The sequence below is a fragment of the Rhinoraja longicauda genome, chromosome 13, assembly GCF_053455715.1.
Source record: "Rhinoraja longicauda isolate Sanriku21f chromosome 13, sRhiLon1.1, whole genome shotgun sequence".
Lineage (NCBI taxonomy): Eukaryota > Metazoa > Chordata > Chondrichthyes > Rajiformes > Arhynchobatidae > Rhinoraja > Rhinoraja longicauda.
The window spans coordinates 2,966,002-2,990,065 of record NC_135965.1 but is presented as its reverse complement, the minus strand read 5'-3'; the positions used below and the strand labels follow the sequence as shown (position 1 = coordinate 2,990,065).

At 41.4% G+C, this 24,064-nt stretch overlaps 1 protein-coding gene across 3 annotated transcripts in view; it reads right to left on the bottom strand.

Annotated features, from left to right (window-relative positions):
• dcun1d1 (DCN1, defective in cullin neddylation 1, domain containing 1 (S. cerevisiae)) overlaps positions 1-24,064 on the bottom strand; it is a 71,733-nt gene that overhangs the window by 43,815 nt on the left and 3,854 nt on the right. The window contains exons 1-2 of one of the 3 annotated variants that reach the window (XR_013547992.1): positions 17,070-17,336; positions 15,567-15,783 (exon numbers count right to left, since the gene is read on the bottom strand). Coding sequence is in view for 2 of the 3 variants with exons in the window: in XM_078410205.1 (XP_078266331.1) it covers positions 15,567-15,783; positions 17,070-17,090 (238 nt within the window). In the remaining variant the exon portion in view is untranslated. Of the gene's footprint in view, positions 1-15,566; positions 15,784-17,069; positions 17,337-24,064 lie in introns of those variants that run through there. The other 2 variants (XM_078410205.1, XM_078410206.1) reach the window with 2 other exon arrangements.

Sequence of the window (24,064 nt, the reverse complement as noted above, 5' to 3'; positions counted from 1 at the left end):
AAAACATTTCTTCACACAGAGGTGGTGAATCTGTGGAATTCTCTGCCACAGAAGGTAGTTGAGGCCAGTTCATTGGCTATATTTAAGAGGGAGTTAGATGTGGCCCTTGTGGCTAAAGGGATCAGGGGGTATGGAGAGAAGGCAGGTACAGGTTACTGAGTTGGATGATCAGCCATGAATGGCGGTGCGGGCTCGAAGGGCCGAATGGCCTACTCCTGCACCTATTTTCTATGTTTCTATGATTTGTACCAGCATCTGCAGTTATTTTCTTACAAGACATATTTAGAGATTTATTAGGAAAGGGTGTTTGCCTGAGGAGTGGTGGATACCAGCCATGATACAGGTAGTCAAGGACAACATAAAAATAAAAGGGAAGAAGTATAACATAGCAAAGAAGAGTGGGAAGCCAGAGGATTGGGACTCTTTTAAAGAGCAACAGAAGATAACTAAAAGGGCAATACGGGGAGAAAAGATGAGGTACGAAGGTAAACTAGCCAATAATATAAAGGAGGATAGTAAAAGCTTTTTTAGGTATGTGAAGAGGAAAGAAATAGTCAAGGCAAATGTGGGTCCCTTGAAGACAGAAGCAGGGGAATTTATTATGGGGAACAAGGAAATGGCAGAAGAGTTGAACCGGTACTTTGGATCTGTCTTCACTGAGGAGGATACAAACAATCTCCCAGATGTTCTAGTGGCCAGGGATCCTAGGGTGACAGAGGAACTGGAGGAAATCCACATTAGGCAGGAAAAAGTTTTGGGTAGACTGATGGGACTCAAGGCTGATAAATCCCCAGGGCCTGATGGTCTGCATCCCAGGGTGCTTAAGGAGATGGCTCTAGAAATTGTGGACGCACTAGTAATTATTTTCCAATGTTCTATAGATTCCGGGTCAGTTCCTGTGGATTGGAGGGTAGCTAATGTTACCCCACTTTTCAAGAAAGGAGGGAGAGAGAAAACGGGAAATTATAGACCAGTTAGTCTGACATCAGTGGTGGGGAAGATGCTGGAGTCAATTATAAAAGACGAAATTGCGGAGCATTTGGATCGCAGTAACAGGATCGTTCCGAGTCAGCATGGATTTACGAAGGAGAAATCGTGCTTGACTAATCTACTGGAATTTATTGAGGATGTAACTAGGAAAATTGACAGGGGAGAGCCGGTGGATGTGGTGTACCTCGACTTTCAGAAAGCTTTCGACAAGGTCCCACATAGGAGATCGGTGGGCAAAATTAGAGCACATGGTATTGGAGGTAGGGTACTGACATGGATAGATAGTTGGTTGACAGACAGAAAGCAAAGAGTGGGGATAAATGGGTCCCTTTCAGAATGGCAGGCAGTGACTAGTGGGGTACTGCAAGGCTCGGTGTTGGGACCGCAGCTATTTACAATATACATCAATGACTTGGATGAAGGGATTAAAAGTACCATTAGCAAATTTGCCAATGATACAAAGCTAGGTGGCAGTGTGAACTGTGAGGAAGATGCTATGAGGTTGCAGGGTGACTTGGACAGGTTGTGTGAGTGGGCGGATGCATGGCAGATGCAGTTTAATGTGGATAAGTGTGAGGTTATCCACTTTGGTGGTAAGAATAGGAAGGCAGATTATTATTTGAATGGTGTCAAGTTAGGAAAAGGGGACGTACAACGTGATCTGGGTGTCTTAGTGCATCAGTCACTGAAAGGAAGCATGCAGGTACAGCAGGCAGTGAAGAAAGCCAATGGAATGTTGGCATTCCTAACAGCAAAGAGGTCCTTCTGCAGTTGTAAAGGGCCCTAGTGAGACTGCACCTGGAGTACTGTGTGCAGTTTTGGTCTCCAAATTTGAGGAAGGATATTCTTGCTATTGAGGACGTGCAGCGTAGGTTTACTAGGTTAATTCCCGGAATGGCGGGACTCTCATATGTTGAAAGACTGGAGCGACTAGGTTTGTATACACTGGAATTTAGAAGGATGAGAGGGGATCTTATCGAAACGTATAAGATTATTAAGGGGTTGGACATGTTAGAGGCAGGAAACATGTTCCCAATGTTGGGGGAGTCCAGAACCAGGGGCCACAGTTTAAGAATAAGGGGTAGGCCATTTAGAACAGAGATGAGGAAAAACTTTTTTAGTCAGAGAGTTGTGAATCTGTGGAATTCTCTGCCTCAGAGGGCAGTGGGGGCCAATTCTCTGAATACATTCAAGAGAGAGCTAGATAGAGCTCTTAAGGATAGCAGAGTCAGGGGGTATGGGGAGAAAGCAGGAACGGGGTACTGATTGAGAATGATCAGCCATGATCACATTGAATGGCGGTGCTGGCTCGAAAGGCCGAATGGCCTACTCCTGCACCTATTGTCTATTGTCTATTTCTGCTGTACTGCGATAAATGTGTTTCTCAGAAAGCCTGCATAATTTTTTTTAAATGCCTTATAAATATAAACGGGTCAATGGGGCAAAGGACTGGGGTTAGGGACTGGAGAGTTTCACACTTACAATTACTAAACTGCCCCCCCCCCCCCCCCCCCCCCCCACCAAACAGGAATGTCAAACAACAAACTCTCTTTTAATACCTATAACTTTTTTTTATTACAATACCAAAGCCTGTAGACCTTTGTGTACCAGCTTTTTCATGCATTAGTGTCAATAAAGTCAATTTCAAAGGCCACCCAGGATGAAACGGTAGACTGCATGCTGAAGAGACAATGGTGTCTGATTATTGCAGGGAGGTTACATGCAAACAGTTTTATTCCTTAAACTATCCCCTCTCCCAAGACTGTTTTTTTGAAAAAAACTGCTTGGCATTTTTGAAATGGCTCTCTTCTTCCTGATCTAAATGGCATTATAAGCAATTTACCCCACCTAATACAAATAGTCTTTCCCAATTCATCATGTAGATTATATCCAATTAGTGTAATGGGAACACACATTACAGAACTACCTCTACCTCCACTTAATCGAGATAGAATAGTCAGGAATTACAGTCCGCTGACATCTATAGCCCAAAATATAATTAATTCTTTACTTGGTGAACAGAGCATCTAGAAACCAAAATTAATGAACCAACAGCTTAGACTTCAAAAAGCATAGCATTTCTTGATCAACAACTCTGAATTCTTTAAAGACTGTAAATAGAAAAAGTAGACAGCGGGATTGCTATAGACATAATTGAGATTTCCAAAGAGCTTTCCATAGGTTGCTACATAATAGGTTAACAACTGCCAGAACATATGAAGAGAAAAAAGATAGCTCAAAGCCTTCTAGATAGACAGCTGACAGTAGTGGTAACTTTAGCAAGTGGAAAGCGAGGTTGCACAGGTTGCCCTGAAATCAGCTGTTGGCAGTATTAAAAATGTAAATTCTAGAATCAAAATCACTTTGAAAATTTTAGGACGACGTAAGAATGAATAATAAGTAATGCAAAAAGTAAACAGATTGTATCTGTATATAGTAAAATAATTTAATCACCGAGATGTTACGTACTGAAGTGCACATCATAATCAGCAATGAAGACATGCACACAGACAAGAGCGCACACACACACACATGCGCGCACAACAAAATGAGCCAAATCTCTTGAAAAATAAAAACAAAATGGGTAACAGAATTAGGCGGATCCGAGTGTATAACTTCACAAATCTATGTATCACATACAGTTTCTGTAATCACAGTACACCAGGGAGATATAGATTTGAGGGAATGAAATACACGCAAGGAAAGGAATGAAAAGGCTGGTGCTTTTGTAAAAGACTGAGGAACCTGTCGGATATCCTTGAAAACATGCAAGTTTGTATTAAATGTAGATGCACAGACATTTCCACTTCTGAGGGAAGAGCAGAGCTCTTAAAGGCCAGCAAGAAGACATTCATAAAAGGGTGCCGAAAACATGGTATTTGATAGCAAAGGGAGTGGTTGCAACAAATAGTATAGAACTACTCGCAAACAAGCTAGATAAGCTTGAAGCAGAGAGAGTAAGCTGATAAGAGTCAAATATCATATGATGGGAAGAGGCTTCAGTGGAGCATGAAAAGATGTCATGGGCTGATGAGGCCAAATGTCCCCAAAACATCCTGCAGATTTTTTTTTGTCATACTGGTATGGCATGGAAACCGGCCCTTTGGCCCAACTCATTCATGCTGACCAAAATGTCTTTTTCAGGTAGTCCCATTTGTCTGTATTTGGCCCATTCACTCCAAAACTTTTTCAGTCAGAGAGTTGTAAATCTAAGGAATTCTCTGCCTCAGAAGGCAGAGTAGGCCAATTCTCTGGATGCTTTCAAGAGAGAGCTAGATAGAGCTCTTAATGATAGCGGAGTCAGGGGGTATGGGGAGAAGGCAGGAACGGGGTACTAATTGTGAATGATCAGCCATGATCACATTGACTGGTGGTGCTGGCTCGAAGGGCCGAATGGCCTACTCCTGCACCTGTTGTCTATTGTCTAAAACTCGCCTATGCACACCTGTCCTAATGTATTTTAAATATTATAATAGTGCTGGCTCAACAGCTTGCTTCATACACCCACCACCCTCTATGTGAAAGATTCTCTTTAAATCTTACCTCTTCTGAAAGCCTGCACTTTACAAGGTGTGCGACTCCCAGAATTGTTCTTTCAGATAAGACAGGGGACTGCAAAAGCCTTGTCTCTAAGTCTACTACAAAGACATTTCGACAATTAGCTGGCTGCACTGCAATTTAACCTGCGGCTCTCATCCTGGATCGCTGTATTCAAGCGATCAATCACCCTATGTAGATAAAGAAGCCTGTTTATCAGCAGTGCGTTCTGCGTTGTTGTGTAAAAGTGTTAGTCCACTGTCTTTTACCTCTCATCATGTTCGGTCTTCAGTCCTTTAGTTACAGTTCCATAGTTTCTTTGTTTTGTTAGTTATGATGTAGATATTTTAATGCTTTGCTCTGATGCCGTATAAACCATTGTGCTTGAATAAAAGTTTCAAAACGCTATAGACACGGTAAATCATTGAGAATTCAGTGGATTCTACACCTCTCTGCCTTAAACCTCTGCTCTCTTGTTTTAGACTGCACAACCTTGAGAAAATGACGGCAACTATCCATCTTATCCATGCCCCTCATGAATGCATATAGCCCTATGAAGGACCATGCCCTGATCCTACCATCAAGCCAATTTTGTATCCAGCTGGCTGGCTCACTCACCCTGTATCCCATGTGTTCTAACCTTCCAGACAAACCTGCCTCATCAAAGGCCTTTCAAAAGTCCATGTAGACAATGTTCTCTGCCCTGTCCTCCTCAATGCCCTTGGTCATCTCTTCAAAAATACTCAAACTGCTACCCCAGCACACGGCAGCGTAGAAGATGGCACCAGCCACCACCGATCGATAGAACATCTGCAGCATCTTACTGCCAGGAGCCCAAGTTGTATCTGAAGGCCGAGGTGTAGATGGTGAACAGGATGGGAGAGAGGACCGTCCCCAGTGTTGTTCATTACCATGTCCAAGACACAATTCTGTAGCCTGACATACTGTGGCCGTTCAGTCAGGTAGTTGGTGATCCAGGACACCAGTGGAGCATCCACCAGCATCTTCATCAGTTTGCTCCCTAGCAGTGCAGGCCGGATGCTGTTAAAAGCACCAGAGAAGTCAAAAAACATGACTCTCACATGAATTGGAAGAATAGCATCTCATATTTCGCTTTGGCAGCTTACAACCCAGTATTAGGAAATATTGATTTCTCTAACTTCAAGTAACCCCTGCATTCCCTCCCTCTCCATCCCTTCCCCGCCCAAGTCACACCAGCTTCTCGTTCTCACCCAACAAACAGCTGTCAATGGCCTATTTCCTTTATCATCATTACTTTTTTGCATATCTTTCATTCATTGTTCTATATCTCTCTACATCATCGTCTATATCTCTCGTTTCCCTTCCCTGTGACTTTCAGTCTGAAGAAGGGTCTCGACCCAACACATCACCCACCCCTTCTCTCCAGAGACGTTGCCTGTTACTCCAGCTTTTTGTGTCTATCTTCGACAGAAATAGATCTTTTAGGCCAACTCTCCTATACTCCAGACCCAGTAACATTCTCAGAAATCTTTTTTGCACTCTTTCCCGTTTTGGTCACCTCTCCAAAGGATTTCATGAAGCCGGAAAGAGTGCAGAAAATATTCACAAGAACGTTACTGGAACTGGAGGGCTTCAGTTATAAGAAGATATTGAATAGGCCGGAACTCATTTCCCTGGAGTGCAAGAAGCTGAGGGGGTTACCTTAAAATCACGAGGGGCATAGATAAAATAAAAGGTTTTTTACCTCCGCGCCCCCCCCCCCCCCCCCCCTCCCAGTGTTGGCGAGTCTAAAATTATAGGGCATAGACTTAAGGTGAGAGGGAAAAGATTGAAGGGGGATGCAAGTGGCAACTTTTTTCTCTATGGTGAAACAAGCTGCCAAAGGAAGTGATAAGGTCAAGTACAATTAAGCATTTAAAAGACATTTCGACAGGTACGAGGTTGGAAAAGATTTATAGAGGGATATGGGCCAATTACACGCAAATTGGACAAGCTCAGGTAAGCAACTTGATCAGCATAGACAAACTGAAGCAAGGAGGCTATTTCCATGCGAGATAACTATGACTCCATGATATTTGTTCATTTGCTACCAACGAAATCCAGGTCCCACTGAGTTACTCCAGCATTTTGTGTTTACCTTCAATTTAAACCAGCATCTGCAGTTCTTTCCTCTACATCCTCTTCATGCATTGAAGGCATAAAAGCCATGTATAATTTGAGCATACATCACATTAAACTCATGCATTTCTCATCAGTCATATGTGGAGAATTAAAATGGAAAGTAATGTCCATTACTTTCATCAACTAGAAGCATTTGGAAAAGAAAATAAAACATTGAAATTTAAGAGATAAAACTACTTCAAATTCTTCAATAAATGATAACAAAAAAGGCCTAACATTCATCCCTCATTCACACTCCAAAGACGGACAGGTTTGAAGTGTAATTGACTTGGTAAATGTAAAAATTGTCCCTAGTGTGGGTAGGATGGTGTTAATGTGCAGAGATCACTGGTCGGCGCGGACCCGGTGCGCCGAAGGGCCTGTTTCCGCGCTGTATCTCTAAACTAAACTAAAATTACATCCTTTGCCTGTATTTTTATAGCAGAGCATTTTAGAACTCCGAGAATAAAGTCAAATACCAGAATAATTAGGTTTGCATCCCATCTGAGAAAAACATTTCTTAGTGTTTAGGCAAGTTTTGGAGTTACAGTTGTTTATTTTTCTCCACAATGGATTTCACTGGATTACTTAATGGAAGAAAGTTTGCATTAGCAATGACCTGGTAATCAATGTAAGAGTTTCTACATCTCTATTCCTGCCACACTCTCCAGAGCACAAAAAAGGTTCTGCTCAAGAGAAGCAAAACTTTGCTGCGATTCTCACTCCATTTGATGAAACGATATACAAACTTGAAAATTTAAATGCAGAAAACTTTGATCTAACAAACTGAATGTTTCACCTTAGTGAGGTTTATATTAGGAAATCTATGGTCTGAAAACAATGAAGGTGGGAAATTAATATTTTTCATATGTCCTTGTCATGAAAGGTGTGATCTTTTAGTAAAGTGCAAGTTGTAGTGGGATAGCCCACTCTCTACAGCATGTGTCCGGGAAGATTGTGCATGGGTGTCAACTAACAATTTCAAGTTAATTATTGTTTTAAATAGTCTTGCCAAATTACAAATCAACAAGTGTGTTTGTATTTTCTCAACTTAACAGTGAAGCTCAAAAAATATTAAAAGCTTGTCAATGTCCAAACGTGCTCAGCTATACTTTGCTATGAATAAGTTGAATTTATATATATAAATTTTGTCCTTAAATCCATTCATGGACTCGTGAATCACTGTCACTAATGCCCTCTGTCGCAAACTTACCCCTCAAAAAAAACGTTCCCTTTCTCTTACTAGAAAACTGAAGAGTAAGCAAAGCCTTTGAAAGCATGAGCAAAGAGTACAAAACCTAACATTTCCAAGAGATCTATCCTATTAATTGCTGAATCAGTTTGCAATGCAGCATTCCAGGAAATAATAAAAATGTTCCTTCCACGGAAATTTATATTACTCCATAATTTAATAAGGTTCTATATACATCCATCCCCCTCATGAAAATACCTGCACAGCTTATTACTACATTCGCTCCATATTAAAACCAATCACAGAATTCATTTTCCCGAATTTGTTGACATTGGGCTCAATCCATCTTCTAGATTGTTGCATCTCCGCAGAGAAGGAATGGGTGATCTTTCAGGTTGAGACCCTTCTTCTCGACTCAAAACATCACCCATTCCTTCTCTCCTGAGATGCTGCCTGTCCCGCTGAGTTACTCCAGCATTTTGTGTCTATCTTCGGTGTAAACCAGCATCTGCAGTTCCTTCCTGCACGTTTAGATTGCTGCAGTCAGGAATTATAAATGGAATTCATTAATATTGGTGCTGAATTACATCATAGAAAAATGAGAAACAATATAAATGCTATATTTTAAAGGCAAGGTAGAAACAGGTCAGAGGTATTCCCATATATGAATACCTGCTGATTGTAGATCAAATGATCAAAGAGCATACAGAAAATGCTGTTGTATAAAGCAGAGAACACAAATACAAGGAAGTATTAATGACTATTTGGGCCCAGAGTATTATGATATTATGGGTGCCGAACTTTAGGATGGCTATCGAGGTTTTAAGGGAGTGCAATGGACATTTAATAGAATTAGAGTGATTGTGTTTAATTTACGATGGTGACACAAGAAATTGCAGATGTTGGAATCTTGAGGAAAAAGAACAAAGTGTTAGAGGAACTCAGCAGGTCAGGCAGCATCTGTGCATGTGACGTTTTGGGTCGAGACCCTTCTTCAGACTGATGGAAGAGAAATTAGCATACCGAAGTGGGGAAAGGAAATGGGTGACTAGGATGGTGGGAGAGGAGGGGGCAAATGGGAATTGCGAGGTGTTGCATTTTGGGAAGGCAAGCCAGGGCAGGATGTTCACAGAGAATGGCAGGGCCCTAGGAGTATTGTAGAGTAGAGGGAGCTAGGAGTGCAGGTACATAGTTCTTTGAAAGGGCATCACAAGTAGATAGGGTGGTCGAGAAGGCTTTTGGCACATTGACCTTCATCAATCAAAGTATTGAGTATAGAAATTGGGAGGTCATGGTAAAGTTGTGCAAGACATTGGCGAGGCCATATTTAGAACTTTGTGTTTAGTTTTGGTCACCCTGTTGTATGATATATATTGTTAAGCTGGAAAGGATGCAAAAAAAAATTACTAGAATGTTGCCAGGGCTCAAGGGCCTGAGCTATAGGGAGAGGTTGAGCAGACTAGGACTTTATTCCTTGGAGTGCAGGAGGATGAGGGGTGATCTTATAGAAGTGTACAACATCATGAGAGGAATAGATAAGGTAAATGCACAGTCTTTCACCCAGAGTAGGGGAATTGAGAACCAGAGGACATGGGTATAACGTGAAGGGGAAGATTTAATATGAACCCAAGGGACAACTTTTTTTATACAAAGGGTGGTAGGTATATGGAACGAGCTGCCAGAGAAGGTAGCTGAAGCAGGTACTATCACAACGTATAAGAAACATTTAGATAGGTACATGGATAGGATAGATTTAGATAGGCGATAGACACAAAATGCTGGAGTAACTCAGCGGGACAGGCAATATCTCTGGAGAGAAGGAATGGGTGACGTTTCGGGTCGAGACCCTTCTTCAGACTGCCAGTTTAAACCAGCCTCTGCAGTTCACTATAGATTACACTATAGATCTGCACAATAGATTTAGATGGCTATCTGTCAATGCATAGAAACATAGAAAATAGGTGCAGGAGTAGGCCATTCGGCCCTTCGAGCCTGCACCGCCATTCAATATGATCATGGCTGATCATCCAACTCAGTATCCCGTACCTGCCTTCTCTCCATACCCCCTGATCCCTTTAGCCACAAGGGCCACATCTAACTCCCTCTTAAATATAGCCAATGAACTGGCCTCAACTACCTTCTGTGGCAGAGAATTCCACAGATTCACCACTCTCTGTGTGAAAAAAAACTTTCTCATCTCGGTCCTAAAAGACTTCCCCCTTATCCTTAAACTGTGACCCCTTGTTCTGGACTTCCCCAACATCGGGAACAATCTTCCTGCATCTAGCCTGTCCAACCATAAGAATTTTGTAAGTTTCTATAAGATCCCCCCTCAATCTTCTAAATTCCAGTGAGGGCAGGTAGGACTAATGTCGATAGGGCATGTTGGGCTGAAGAGCCTGTTTCCACGCTGCATGACTCTATGACTTGATGAAAATATACAATTCCAATCCAATGTGCTGGCTTATGACAGCCGTGCCTTTATGACTGGTGCTTCCTTGCAAGTGATTCCTTGATATGCATGGACTGCTACAAGTCCACATGGAGTCCAACACCAGTGGTGTGTTTTGAGAAACCCACCAATATTACACTGGAGAAATCGACATAATAATCCTATAGCAGTCAGAGGATGTGTTTGAATTGGGCTTTCAGGCTAGGATATTTGGATGAAAATGTTCTAATTTAATTGATTCAACTGTTTTAGTGATTCCGCATTGTTGTAATTAATCATGTGTGTTTAAAAGTAATATTTTAAATCAATGTAAAATTGACAGCGGCACAGATGCTCATCTGGTAGAGCCGCTGTCTCACAGCACCAGGGACCCGGGTTCAATCCTGACCTCGGGTGCTGTCTGTGTGGCGTTTGCACATTTTCCCTGTGATTGCGTGGGTCTCCTCCAGGTGCTTTGGTTTCCTCCCACATCCCAAAGATATGCGGATTTGTATGTCAATTGGCCTCTGCAAATTGCCCTGAGTGCGTAGATGTTGGATGTGGAAATGGCAGAACATAGAACTAGTGTGAACGGGTGATCGATGGTCGGTGTAGACTCGGTAGGCTGAAGGGGTTGTTTCCATGTTGTATCTGGGTGTTTCCGTAAATACAGCACTCAGTAGTGAAACTGAAGGTCTCCATACTTCCAGGTTATTTTCCTATTTTTTTATGTAATATTCCCATTGTTTCATATTCTGTATTTTAAGTAGTATAGACCATGATGTATAGCCAAAATAATGAGATGAAGCAAAAATAAATAAATCTGGTTTTACAAAGAAAAATATCAGATATGTTCCTGTGTTTTCTTGCTTTTTTTGTGACATTTTTCAAGCAGGATTTCATCAAATCCTTAGGCTAATTTATACCAGAAAGATCACAATAATTTTGCAATTAAATAACTGTATATAAGCCAAATTCAGATTATGCTTACGATTTTTATCATTTATGACCCGATTAGATGGTTTTCTGATGTCCCAAGTTTTTGCAGCAGAACGTGACCCCTTTGGTCACGCGTGAAATGTGTCATGCGTGAACCGTTTTTATATTTATTGTTTCTTGTTTTTATTGTTTATATTTTGTGTTTAAGCTTTCCATTGAAATACTTAATAATGAATAGAACTTAAAATCATGAAATAAAAATCTAGTTTGCTCACCTATTTTAGCGATGTCTCATTCTGTAGTCCATCCTGTTGTCAACACTATTTATAGCGCTATAACGGGTTATTTTGCACTCTTTGCGTTTAAAAAAAAAAAATTTAAACAACGTGATTATAATGTCCCTGGCGCAAACTACGGGCCATGTGGTGGATTAGGTGCCGACATTTAGTAAGGGAGTTTCAAAATCTGTAAGTGTCCCATATGTCTTATATGTTCTATAAATATTTGTTTCTCTTGTTTTTTTTCAAATTTTGAAAGTATTAAATTTTGGTCCAATTTGGTTGATTTTGATCACAAATTAGCTCAAAAGGATCATAGGTAGGCCCATTTTTAATCCAGCTGTATTTCATTATGATTTAATAACTTTCTGGTTGGTACCCTTATTTACGGAAACACCCATCTCCAAAACTAATTATAACTACCCAATAAGTTAAATGTCTCTGAACGTAGGATTTATTGCGACAGCTTTGCTGCCCAAATATTGATAGTCAATGCATTTCAGGGCCATGTCCTCAACAACATTCAGCCATTCATCATTGATACCTCATTTCCCATTCTACTGGGCAGTTCAATTGTGTCCAGGATTTGACCCTTGGAAAAATATAAATCAAAAATAACACAGGAAATGCTAGAAATACCCAGCAAAATAGTGTAGGGAGAATCAGAATTAATGCTTCAGGTTATTATCCATTCTGGTGAAAGGTCACTGACTTGAAAAATTAATTCAATTTTTCTTTACACAGATGTTGTCTCAGCTGCTACATATTTCTTGCATTTTGTGTTTTATTTCAGATTTCCAATATGTGCAATATTTCCAGTATTGCTTCTGGATAAATAGTCAGGATTGTGGTAACAAGTTACCTTTGATAAAATATAAATACGCAATTCAGGTAAAAGCAGGAATCTATCCTGCCATGATCATTTTCACAAATGAACTGCTTGCCATAATTTATAATGCAGAAAAGTCATTTGAATTAGGTGCATCAGTCAGGGAAAAGCTGGAAATTAGGATGGCAACTGGGGCTGTGAAATGTCCTTGGCAAGTCGAATTAAGAGGGTAGAACCACACAAGAATAAAAAGGGAACATTATGCATGGAATTAGAGGTTGAATACAAGGTACAAAACTAGTACTTTGCAATGGTATTCACCAAGGAGAAAAATATGAAGAACAGTAGATCATTATGGGGTATGCTGGGGCACTTTGCGAACTTGAAGGAAGCAGCATTGGGTCCCTTGAAGGTGGATAAGTCCATGGGATCTGATGGCAACTGTTTCAGGGAGAGGCAAGAGGGGAAATTGCTGGGGACTTGACAAAGATCTTTGAATCCTCTCTAGTCACATACAAGGTCCCAGAGGACTACAGCCAATATTGTTCCTTTGTGTAAGAGAAATGGGGATAATTCTCAGGGAATCTATAATCTAACACTCTACAGAGGCTGGGTGGAGCCTGATAAATGTTTATAATAATTATGGGAGGCATAGGTAGTAGACAGTCAGAATCTTCGTCCCAGGGTGGAAATGACAAATACTAGAGGGCATAGTTAAAGTTGAACTGAGATGTACAGGGCAGGTTTTATCGGAAGCCAGGACTTTTAGCAGACGGGGAGATGGCGTGAGCTGGGGGTGGGTCGGCAGGTCTGTGCTCTATAACTGAAATCCGTAATAAAAGAGCCCTTTAAAATAAGGGTTACTGTACTCCACATGCCCTTATGTCTATTTGTAGAAAGAAGTTAAAATAAAATTGTTAAAGAACATTTAGATCCATTCATTTTTTGGAGAAAAAAATCTTCAAAACTAAGTCATGCACGGGATAATGAGATTATGGTCCATGTTTCCTCAACTAATGATATACTCAAAAAGTAGATTGATTAGTTTCACTTAATACTATGGACAATTCTGAATTTTTTTTTGACTTCCCTCGGTTGCTATATATGTGGGCTACAAAATATTGCAGATCCTATGGGCAAAATGAATGTCTATTCGGTATCTCGGTAAACGCAAGGAACCGTGGGATTCGTCAACGGTCATTCGAGATAAATAAAGAACGTTGCCAGTGAACTTAATGGCTAATGTACAACGAAACAATGGTTGAGAAAATGATTAAATGGAATGAAAGAAATTAAGAGTTGTATGAATGTCTGTACATTTACTGATTGAGTACTGCATTTCAGTTCATATCAAATCTGGTTGAACATAATGTGGAACTTCTGATCAAAATGATCTGCAAGTGCAACAACATCTCATTTACACACCAATGGAGGCAGTAAATTACATAATTCTGCTCAGACGGTGAAAATATCATCAATATGCAGAACTAAAGTAATGGGTAAAGTGTTTCTCAGGTCGTTCAACCACTTTAGACGACCTTCAACATGAATGCGGACATTGGCAACCTTCTTGGTTTTGTGTACTTTTTCTCTGGTCATTTGCTGAAAACCACCGCTGGGAGGAGGAATCTCTAAATAGGCTTGGCGAAACATCAAGTCTTCTTGAATGGGAAATCCTCTATCTGCCATTATGCAACCCCCTGGATCAACTAAGTTCAAAAATCCACTCTTCCTAACAATGTGCGCATCAGATGATCGCCCACCCCAAGCTTTTGATAAGAATGTGATCATGCCCTTTGGGGCAATTCCAACCAATAGTTTCACAGTGTTGTGTTTCTTGTTCACAAAATGCTGGAGTAACTCAGCAAGTCAGGCAGCATCTCAGGAGAGAAGGAATGGGTGACGTTTCGGGTCGGGACCCTTCTTCAGACTGATCTCGACCCTAAACGTCGCCCATTCCTTCTCTCCTGAGATGCTGCCTGACCTGCTGAGTTACTCCAGCATTTTGTGAATAAATACCTTCGATTTGTACCAGCATCTGCAGTTATTTTCTTATACTACGTTGTGTTTCTTGTAGTAGGCATGTCCATTACAAGCCGGTACAAGTTACAATGCAAAAGAAAATGGTGCAAGTATATTGAACTAATTTATACCATCACAAGATTATAACTGAAAATTAGAATGTCAAATACTGATTTAAATTATCCAATGTAATGGGAATCAGAGGAGACAGGAGACTCGTTTTGTACCTCACAACTTTACTTACACATGTACATGCAGAACTCATTCAGAAGTCAACAAACGTGCATACAGCCCATGGCCCTGGACTAGTATAGTAAGAGGTGAAAACTCCACAAATACTTTTCATATTATCTATTCATAGTTATAGAAATCATACATTTCATTCTCCCCCCCCCCCCACAAAACAAAAACAATTAAAAATGGTTGTTATTAATTCTCACGATCTCACTCACTCACCGAAGCAACCAAGGAAAAGCCAATTAAACCATCAAAATCATCGCAGTTTTGTACAAATGAATTGTAAATACACCTAGTTAATAGTTTTGAAAGCTGTACTTTCTTACCTCGAAGAAGCAAAACTGGAAAATTCGTATGAAACGCAGGTCTGTATACACACAGTAGCTCAGCTGGCGAGAATGTTTATCCCGAGTGACCCATGACTTGGGCATGCGGAGTTGTAATACCGATCTCGCTTATCGTACTTCTATTATCACTGCTCTGAAGCAGTTAGCTCCTCAAGGCGCGTATAAATTAACATTTTAACAAATTGTTTTTTTACAAGGCAAGACTCCACCTATTTTAAAAGATTATACATTTTGTAATCTATGATCCATACTAGTGAAATCAACCCAACGTATTGGGAAAGACATGGAATTCATAGACAGCTGATAAGGTATCTCAGTTGTGTAAAGTATAGTCATAGATGAGAAAACTTAAAGTGTACATTTACTTCCCTTAACCGTGTGTACATGGTTTAAGTCACATTATTAAACAGAAGTGTCCATACAGCGAGGTCATCTTTTGGCAAAATAATATCCATATTAGGGTTTATAAAGAGGGGCATAACATTCATTTTTAATAGATTCATAAAGATCTTAAAGAATAAGCATAAAATACAAAGATGTTTAGTGAGGCTTTGAAATCATTCAAGCTATGCATTTTCATAAATTCAATAAAAGTTGACAATACAAATAAAAGTTTACTTACCTCTGTATCTATGGTATAGCTGTTCTAATCTTTTTCTATCCAATGAGCCTTTCAGACTTTCACGAACATAAAGTTCTGGATTTTGAAAAAAATTGTCTGTAGCAACATCTAATTTCCAATCGTTCTGTGACAAACAACATACTGCGGTTTTCTCACTGGACTGTGTGAAGACCATAAACTGCCGCACTTTATCCTTCTGTGAGGACTTCAGCTTGTTCTGCAAAAAGATAAACACTTTGTAGTGCCCAGCTTATAAATGAATACGTTTTCCAACCTTCACAATATATTTACATACACAAGCACAATCAAGTCTCGTAACACAACACAGCCAAAAACACACTGGTCCATCCGAGTGTTTTATTCTATGCAAAATCTCAATTATTTTCCTTCAAATTAGCCATCCATGGGATGCAGATATTGCTAGTGGGCCAGCATTATCTAGCTAGTGGGCCAGCTAGTGGGCCGGATCTCCGACAACGATGAGAAGGCCTACCGGGACGAGGTGGCTGATCTGGCACTCTGGTGTCAGGAAAACAGCCTCCTCTTGAATGTCAAAAAAACTAAGGAGCTGATTGTGGACTTTAGAAGGGCTCAACATTCAAGGACGTACACGCCACTGGAGATAAATGGATCTACTGTGGATAGGGTGTGCAGTTTTAAATACTTGGGAGTCCACATCAAAGAGGATCTGACATGGGCAACGCACATTGCCACACTGGTGGGTAAGGCAAAGCAGTGCCTTTACCACCTTAGGCAGCTGAGGAAATTCAGAGTGTCTCTGAGGATCCTTCATTGCTTCTACTCTGGGGCTGTAGAGCGCATCCTGTCCGGCAACATTACAGTCTGGTTTGGGAACAGCTCTGCCCAGGACTGCAGAGAGTAGTGCGTTCGGCAGAACGCACCATGGGAACTACACTCGCCCCCCTGCAGGACCTATACATCAGGAGGTGCAGATCCAGAGCAAGCAAGATTATGAGGGACCCCTGCCACCCCAGCAACAGACTGTTCCAGCTGCTACAGTCAGGCAAGCGCCTCCGCTGTCACGCTGTGAAAATGGAGAGGATGAGACGGAGTTTCTTCCCACAGGCCATCAGGACTGTTAACTTTTATAACTCCAGGGACTAAATTTTGTCTTCTCTGTATTAACTTTTATTTATATGCTGTAACTGTAATTCTTTTTTGTGCACAATCCGCAGGCATTGCCACTTTCATTTCACTGCACATCGTGTGTGTGCATGTGACAAATAAACTTGACTTGATTTGATTTATTAGCTATCCCCTAAATGTCCTCAAGCCAACAGCGATTAGCAACCTTCATGAAAATTTACAGCAATTATTTGTTGTGGTCACAAATGCAAGGATATTTCAAAAAGCTGCTAAAAGTAATTTACAAAGCTATGGCTCTGTTCAAAATTCCTTCTCTAAATGGGCATTAGTAAATCAGATGGGTAACAAAACTTCAGGAATTTCATTATCATCATTACTCATTTTAGCTTTTCATACCAGATTTATTGACCAATGCATTTGAATTCCCAAGTGGAAGACTCGTGTCTCTGTATTATTCGGCCAAGCAGCTGAAGTGCAAATTCAGCAGCATAACTGCTATATCTTCATAAAAGTGCCACTACAAGTACCCTACGGAATTAAGCCATGAAGGTTTAACTTTATTAGTTTCGGTCTTCATTAAATTTAGCATCTAGTGTAACTCATTTACATCACATCTGTCAACTGTAAGTATTCAGAACTGCAATCATTAAAATTATACAAACAGTGCCTGGAGATAAACAGAGAATAGAAAGGCAGCCATAGTTCAGAGGTTACATTAACTTTCCTCATCCATGTTTCCTTGGTGTGAGCCGCATCATTAAAAGGCGCCTTGAGAGGTCGGACGACTCAAATTCTCACAGTTCAAATCACACTCATCAGATAATAAATGAACCCTGGTAATACCAGGTAATACTCCTCCAACCTCATCTATTGTATCCGCTGCTCTAGATGCCAACTTCTTTACATCGGCGAAACCAAACGCTCAGCGATCGTTTTGCTCAACACCTTCGCTCAGTCCGCCTTAACCAACCTGATCTCCCGGTGTCTGAGCACTTCAACTCCCCCTCCCACTCCCAGTCTGACCTTTCTGTCATGGGCCTCCTCCAGTGCCATAGTGAGGCCCACCGCAAATAGGAGGAACAGCACCTCATATTTCGATTGGGCAGCTTGCAGCCCAGCGGTATAAACATTGACTTCTCCAACTTTAGATAGTTCCTCTGTCCCTCTCTTCCCCTCCCCTTCCCAGTTCTCCCTCTATCTTCCTGTCTCCACCTATATCCTTCCTTTGTCCCCCCCCCTTACATCAGTCTGAAGAAGGGTCTCGACCCAAAACGTCACCCATTCCTTCTCTCCTGAGATGCTGCCTGACCTGCTGAGTTACTCCAGCCTTTTGTGAATAAATACCGATTTGTTACAGCATTGGCAGTTATTTTCTTACACTACCTGGTAATACCAGGAGCTTTTCACTGTACCTCGGTACATGTGATTATAAACTAAACTATCTACCACAAATCAACCAACCTAGAGAGTTGAATAAGGAAAATAAACAGATGAGTGACAAGAAACTGCAGATGCTGGAATCTGGACCAAAATAATAACCTGCTGCAATAACTCGGTAAGTAACAAGCAGTATCTATGGAGGCAAAGGGATAGTTAGTACACATTTCAGGTCGAAATTCCACAACAGAATGATGCAGGGTCTCGAGCTGAAATAGAGCATCCTTCTGCCTCACTTGACCTGTCAAGTTTTTTTTCGCTAGTAGTAGGGGAAAAAAAATCATTTAGTCCTATTTATGCAGAAACAATCAATGTGTTTCCATCATCTCATTTCACGGGTGTCAACAAGAAAAGCAAACGTTGACATGAAACCTTCAACACCAGATGTCATGTAGTAAGTGCATTGCTGGAGAAATTGTAACAGCAGTAAGTGAATAACAAAAGGCAACTGTTAAAAACTCAACTCATCTGCTACAATCAGGAGTAGATATCAATTAATCCAGATTAAGTAAATAACCCGTACTGTCCAGCACCAGAGACACGTGCAAACATGCTAAAGAGGGCGGCACAGTGGCAGAGTTGCTGCCTCACAGCGCCGGAGACCTGGGTTCGATCCTGACCTCGGGTGCTGCCTGTACGGAGTTTGTACGTTCTCCCAGTGACCTACTTGGGTTTTCTCCGGGTGCTCCGATTTCCTCCCACACTCCAAAGACGTACAGATTTGTAGGTTAATCGGTTTGGTAAAAATTGTCCTGAGTGTGTAGGATAGTATTAACGTGCAGAGATCGCTGGTCGGCGAGGACTTGGTGGGTCAAAGGGCCTGTTTCCGCAGTGTATCTCTGAACTAAACTAAATCCATTAGATTAATATAAATATCAAATGAATTACTGTTAAGATAATGAAAAAAATCTAAACACACCTTTCACCAGTACACCAACTACATTATCTTCACCGATCAAATGTGTAGGAAAGAACTGCAGATGCTGGTTTAAATCATAGACACACACAAAATGCTGGAGTAACTCAGCGGGACAGGCAGCATCTCTGGAGAGAAGGAATGGGTGACATTTCAGGTCGAGATCCTTATTCAGACTGATCTTTAGTCTGAAGAATGCAACTTCAGATGAAATGTAGGAAAATAACTGCAGATGCCGGTACAAATCAAAGGTATTTATTCACAAAATGCTGGAGTAACTCAGCAGGTCAGGCAGCATCTCTGGAGAGAAGGAATGGGTGACGTTTCGGGTCAAGCCCCTTCTTCAGACTGAAGAAGGGTCTCGACCCGAAACGTCACCCGTTCCTTCTCTGCTGAGATGCTGCCTGACCTGCTGAGTAACTTCAGATGAAAGTTCAGTCTGTTGAAGGGTCGCGACCCGAACCATCACCCATTCCTTCTGTCCAGAGATGCTGCCTGTCCTGCTGAATTACTCCAGCATTGTGTGTATCTTCACAGATCAGTTTAACTCTGACATCCATGTCTCTGCACTGCAACATACAAGTCAGAAATGAGTTGATGCTGACACGTGTGCCCACCTGCTTCACTACTGAACTCAGCACTCAGAATTCCACAAACAACATTTGCTTTATAACAAAGATGGTTGATGTTAGTCACTGGCCCCATTCATTTGTAAGCAACACCTCATCTAACCTCATCTATTGTGGCCTCCCGTTCATTGGCGAGACCAAGCATAGACTCGGCGGCCATTTCACCAAACATTTACTCATGGTCGACCAAGGTCTGCAGGATCTCCTGGTCGCTAACCATTTTAACTCTTCCCATACTGACCTTTTTGTCCTGGGGCTCCTCCATTGCCAGAGTGAGGCCACACACAAACTGGAGGAATAGCACCTCGTATTCCGTTTGTGTAGCTTTCAACCCTACGTTATGAACATTGGATTCGCCAATTTTAGCTAACTACAACAAAACCTCCCCTTCTCCCCCTTTATAATCCCCCTCCCCCCTTCTTTTCTCTCCCTCTCTCTCTCCTGTGCCCCATCTGGACTTGCACTTATTTCTCCCCTCCACCTCCCCCTCGCCTTCCACCTACACTCCTTCCTCTAGCTTCGCAATTCACAATTCTTCAATTATTTTTGTCTCACACTTTCTGCCATTCTCCAAAGATGCTGCCTGACCCGCTGTGCATCTGCAGTTCCTCGTTTCCATAATTCATTTGTTTCTGGCTGCAGAGGTTAAATATGAGTTTCTTTTTATTTTAACTAATTTCTGGTTCAGTAAATTTGTTTTGTTTTTTTAATTATCTTATTTTGAACTGTTTTCAAGCTCTCTGATTAAGAGTTCAAAGGCCTTTTGACAGCTGGTCCTCCAGCTTAATGAGTCCCATTGTTACCACAAAAGGCAGGTCTGACCTGAGGGCAGCGATTTCAATGCAGCAAGATATTCCAATACACTTCTCAGGAGAATTACACAACTAAATTGATTTTAATCCATGAGAAGTGGCGACAAAAATGTAGTCAAAGACACAAGTTATACGAAGCATCTAGGAGGAAAAGGCAAATTCAGAATTTAAGATTTTTAGCAGCCACAAATGGCACAAATAATAATCTTGGTAATACTCAAGAAGCCAGAACTAAAAAGCGTGTTTCCTAGAATTAAAGGCACGGAGAGGTTTATGGAGATACAGCTTCACATTTGAAAACAAAGATGAAAGCGGAAAATTCTTCATTTTCCACACAGATAGCACAGTCATGTGTGCTCTAGTTTCCTCTCACATCCCAAAGATGTGCAGATTGGCAAGTACATTGGCCAATGTAAATTGTCCGTAGTATGGAGAAGAAAGGCAGAATCTAAGGGAACTTTAGAAACAACTGCAAAAAAAAGACACAAAATGCTGGAGTAAGCCAGGCAGCATCTCTGGAGAACATAGACAGGCGATGTTTCAGACCAGGACTTTTCTCCAGGCTAATGGAAGTGGAGGGTGGGTATGGGAGGAGAAAGCAGAAAGGGTAGGACAAAGTCTTGCAAGAGATAAGTGGGTACAGTGGTGTTTTTTATTGGGTAGAAAGAAGGTTGGATAAAGACCAGTGACGAAAAAACTAAAGGTGTGAGATAATGATATCATATCATATCATATCCTATCTATACAGCCGGAAACAGGCCTTTTCGGCCCTCCAAGTCCGTGCCGCCCAGCGATCCCCGTACATTAACACTATCCTACACCCACTAGGGACAATTTTTACATTTACCCAGCCAATTAACCTACACACCTGTACGTCTTTGGAGTGTGGGAGGAAACCGAAGATCTCGGAGAAAACCCACGCAGGTCACGGGGAGAACGTACAAACTCCTTACAGTGCAGCACCCGTAGTCAGGATCGAACCTGAGTCTCCGGCGCTGCATTCGCTGTAAAGCAGCAACTCTACCGCTGCGCTACCGTGCCGCCCATGATGGAAGAGGTAAAACAAGTGAAAGCAGAGGAAGGGATGTAAGTGGAAGGGGAGGGGGAGGAAAAGAATGAGTGTGGATCTAAGTGGGCAACAGGAAAGGGAGGAGGTGAAAAGGGAAAGTTTGATATAAGTTACCTAAAATTGGAGAATTGAATGTTCTACGCTACCCAAGCAGAACACAAGGTGCTGTTCCTCTAGTTTTCAGGTGGCCTTACCCTGGCAGAGGGGGTGGTTCAGGAGAGTGTGGGAATGGGAAGAGCAGTTAAAATAGTTAGCAAATTGGAGATCCGGTAAGTCTTGGCTAACCAAGCACCAATATTCAGTGAAACGGTCTCCTAGTCTATGCTTGGTCTCGCTGATATAAAGAAGGACACTTCATGAACGAAGTGCAGGTGAAAGGCCGTCTCACCTGGAAGAACTGCTGAGGTCCCTAGATGGATGAGGGGGAGGAGGTATAGGGACAGGTGTTACATCTCCTGCAGTTGCAGGGGAAATTACCTGTGGAGGGGTGCTTTGAGTAGGTAGGGATGAATGAACCAAGGAAGACGGAAAGGGGTGGGGGTGGGAAGATGTGACTAGTGGTGGGATCACATCGGAGGTGGCGGAAATGTCGGAGGATAATGTGTTGGATGCGGAGGCTGGTGGAGTGAAAGGCAAGGTCCAAGGGAACTGTGATGAATGCCGAGCGATCAAGAAAGGGAGAAGTATCAGAGATAGTCCGTGAATTTGAGATCAGGGTGGAAGTTAGTTGTAAAGTAAATGAAATCAACGTGTTCTGCATGGGTGCAGGATGCAGCCCCAGTGCAATCGCCAACGTAGCAGAGAAAGAGTTGGGCAATGGTGCCAGTATATATTGGGAACAAAGACTGTTCAACGTAACTAACAAAAAGTCAGGCATAGCTGGGCCCATGCGAATACCCATGGTTACACCTTTAACACGCAGAAAGAGAAGGGAGTCAAAAGAGAAATTGTTGAGAGCGAGGACAAGCTTCGTCAGATGGAGAAGAGTATTAGTAGAGGGAAACTGATTGGGTTTCTGATCAAGGAAGAACCGGAAGGCCTTCAGACCATCCTAGTGTGGGATGGAGGTGTAAAGAGACCCAGGTAAGGTAAAGAAGTGTTGGATATTTAGTTTAGTTTACAACATAGAAACAGGCCCTTTGGCACCGCGTCCACGCACACCATCAATTTCCTCTTCACACTAATTCTCTGTTATCCCCCTTTTCCCATCCACATCTTACACATTAAGGGCAATTTTACACAAGCCAATTAACCCAAAGGGAGTTTTTGGGAAGTGGAAGGAATCCAGAGCACAACGTGGGATTAGTATGGATGGGTGTTTTGTCAGTTGGCGTGGAGTGGGTAGGCCCTAGTGCCTGGTCCTGTGCTGCATCTCTCCAAACGAGAATGTTAACATCAAGCCCATTAAGTAGGGTGACAACAGCAAAGCAAAAGACTCAAGGAAATAGAGGGCACATAAAATGGTGCGGTAGCTTAAGATATCTGTTACCTCTGGTCCAACAAGAAGTGACGACTAACAGCCTAACAAATAAAAGAGAAACAGCAATTACAGAAACAAACATATGTGAAATAACTCAGGATCGGGGAAGCAACATCCCAATTCAAATAACAAGCCGGACAGAGTAAGAGGTCTCAGTAGAGAAGATGCAAAGATTGTAATCAAAACAGGTGGACAAATAAAGATAATTTAGCAAAGGACATTGTAGCCACAGAGTTTCAAGTCAATAAGCCGCACACAAGTGAACAGATATAGCATTAAGTTTGGAAGAATATCGCTGCCATGTTGGACAAGACAAGCCTGAAAAGCCATGGCTTTATTAAGCCCCAGTTAGTTGAACATTCCTTTCTAAACAGATAAAAATATGCTAAATTTAAAGTTTGTGAGTTATCTTTGCCAAGCTTAACATGTTACTTCAGTGAAGACAAACAAAGTATTTCTTTAAATTATGATGATCCAGGTCAACTAATACATGAAGTTAAACAAATCAAATTAGCACCATGCTAACATCTTGCAACAGGCATTTCTTCATTAGTTTGTGTCCTCTCCATTAGAAGCTAAAAATAGTATCCTGATGCCAAAAACAGAATTGATCCTGCATATCCCAGTGACCACTATATTTATTTCTGTACTGAAACCCAAGATGCAATATAACTAGCAAATGCATCTAGATCATTTCAAAGATCTAGAATTCACATTTTCTATAATGCAAAATCTTTAACTAAATATTGTAATTTATCACGTATTACATATTCAGATGGCAAGAAACTATAAAAGTGACTTCAGGGGTCAAACAATCAATGACTTAAAACTTGATTACATGAACTGAACTAGCTAGTCAAGCAATATTATGCTTCAATTAGATTTTCTCTACACTGCTCAAGTCAGTTTTAACATTTTTGGCCCGATATTTACCATTCAGCAAATCAACCTTGGAAGACATTTCTTCAGATACAGAGATATATCTAGATATAGAGATAGACTAATCTTCAGATATAAATAGAAGTTGCCCTCAGCATTTAAAAAAACT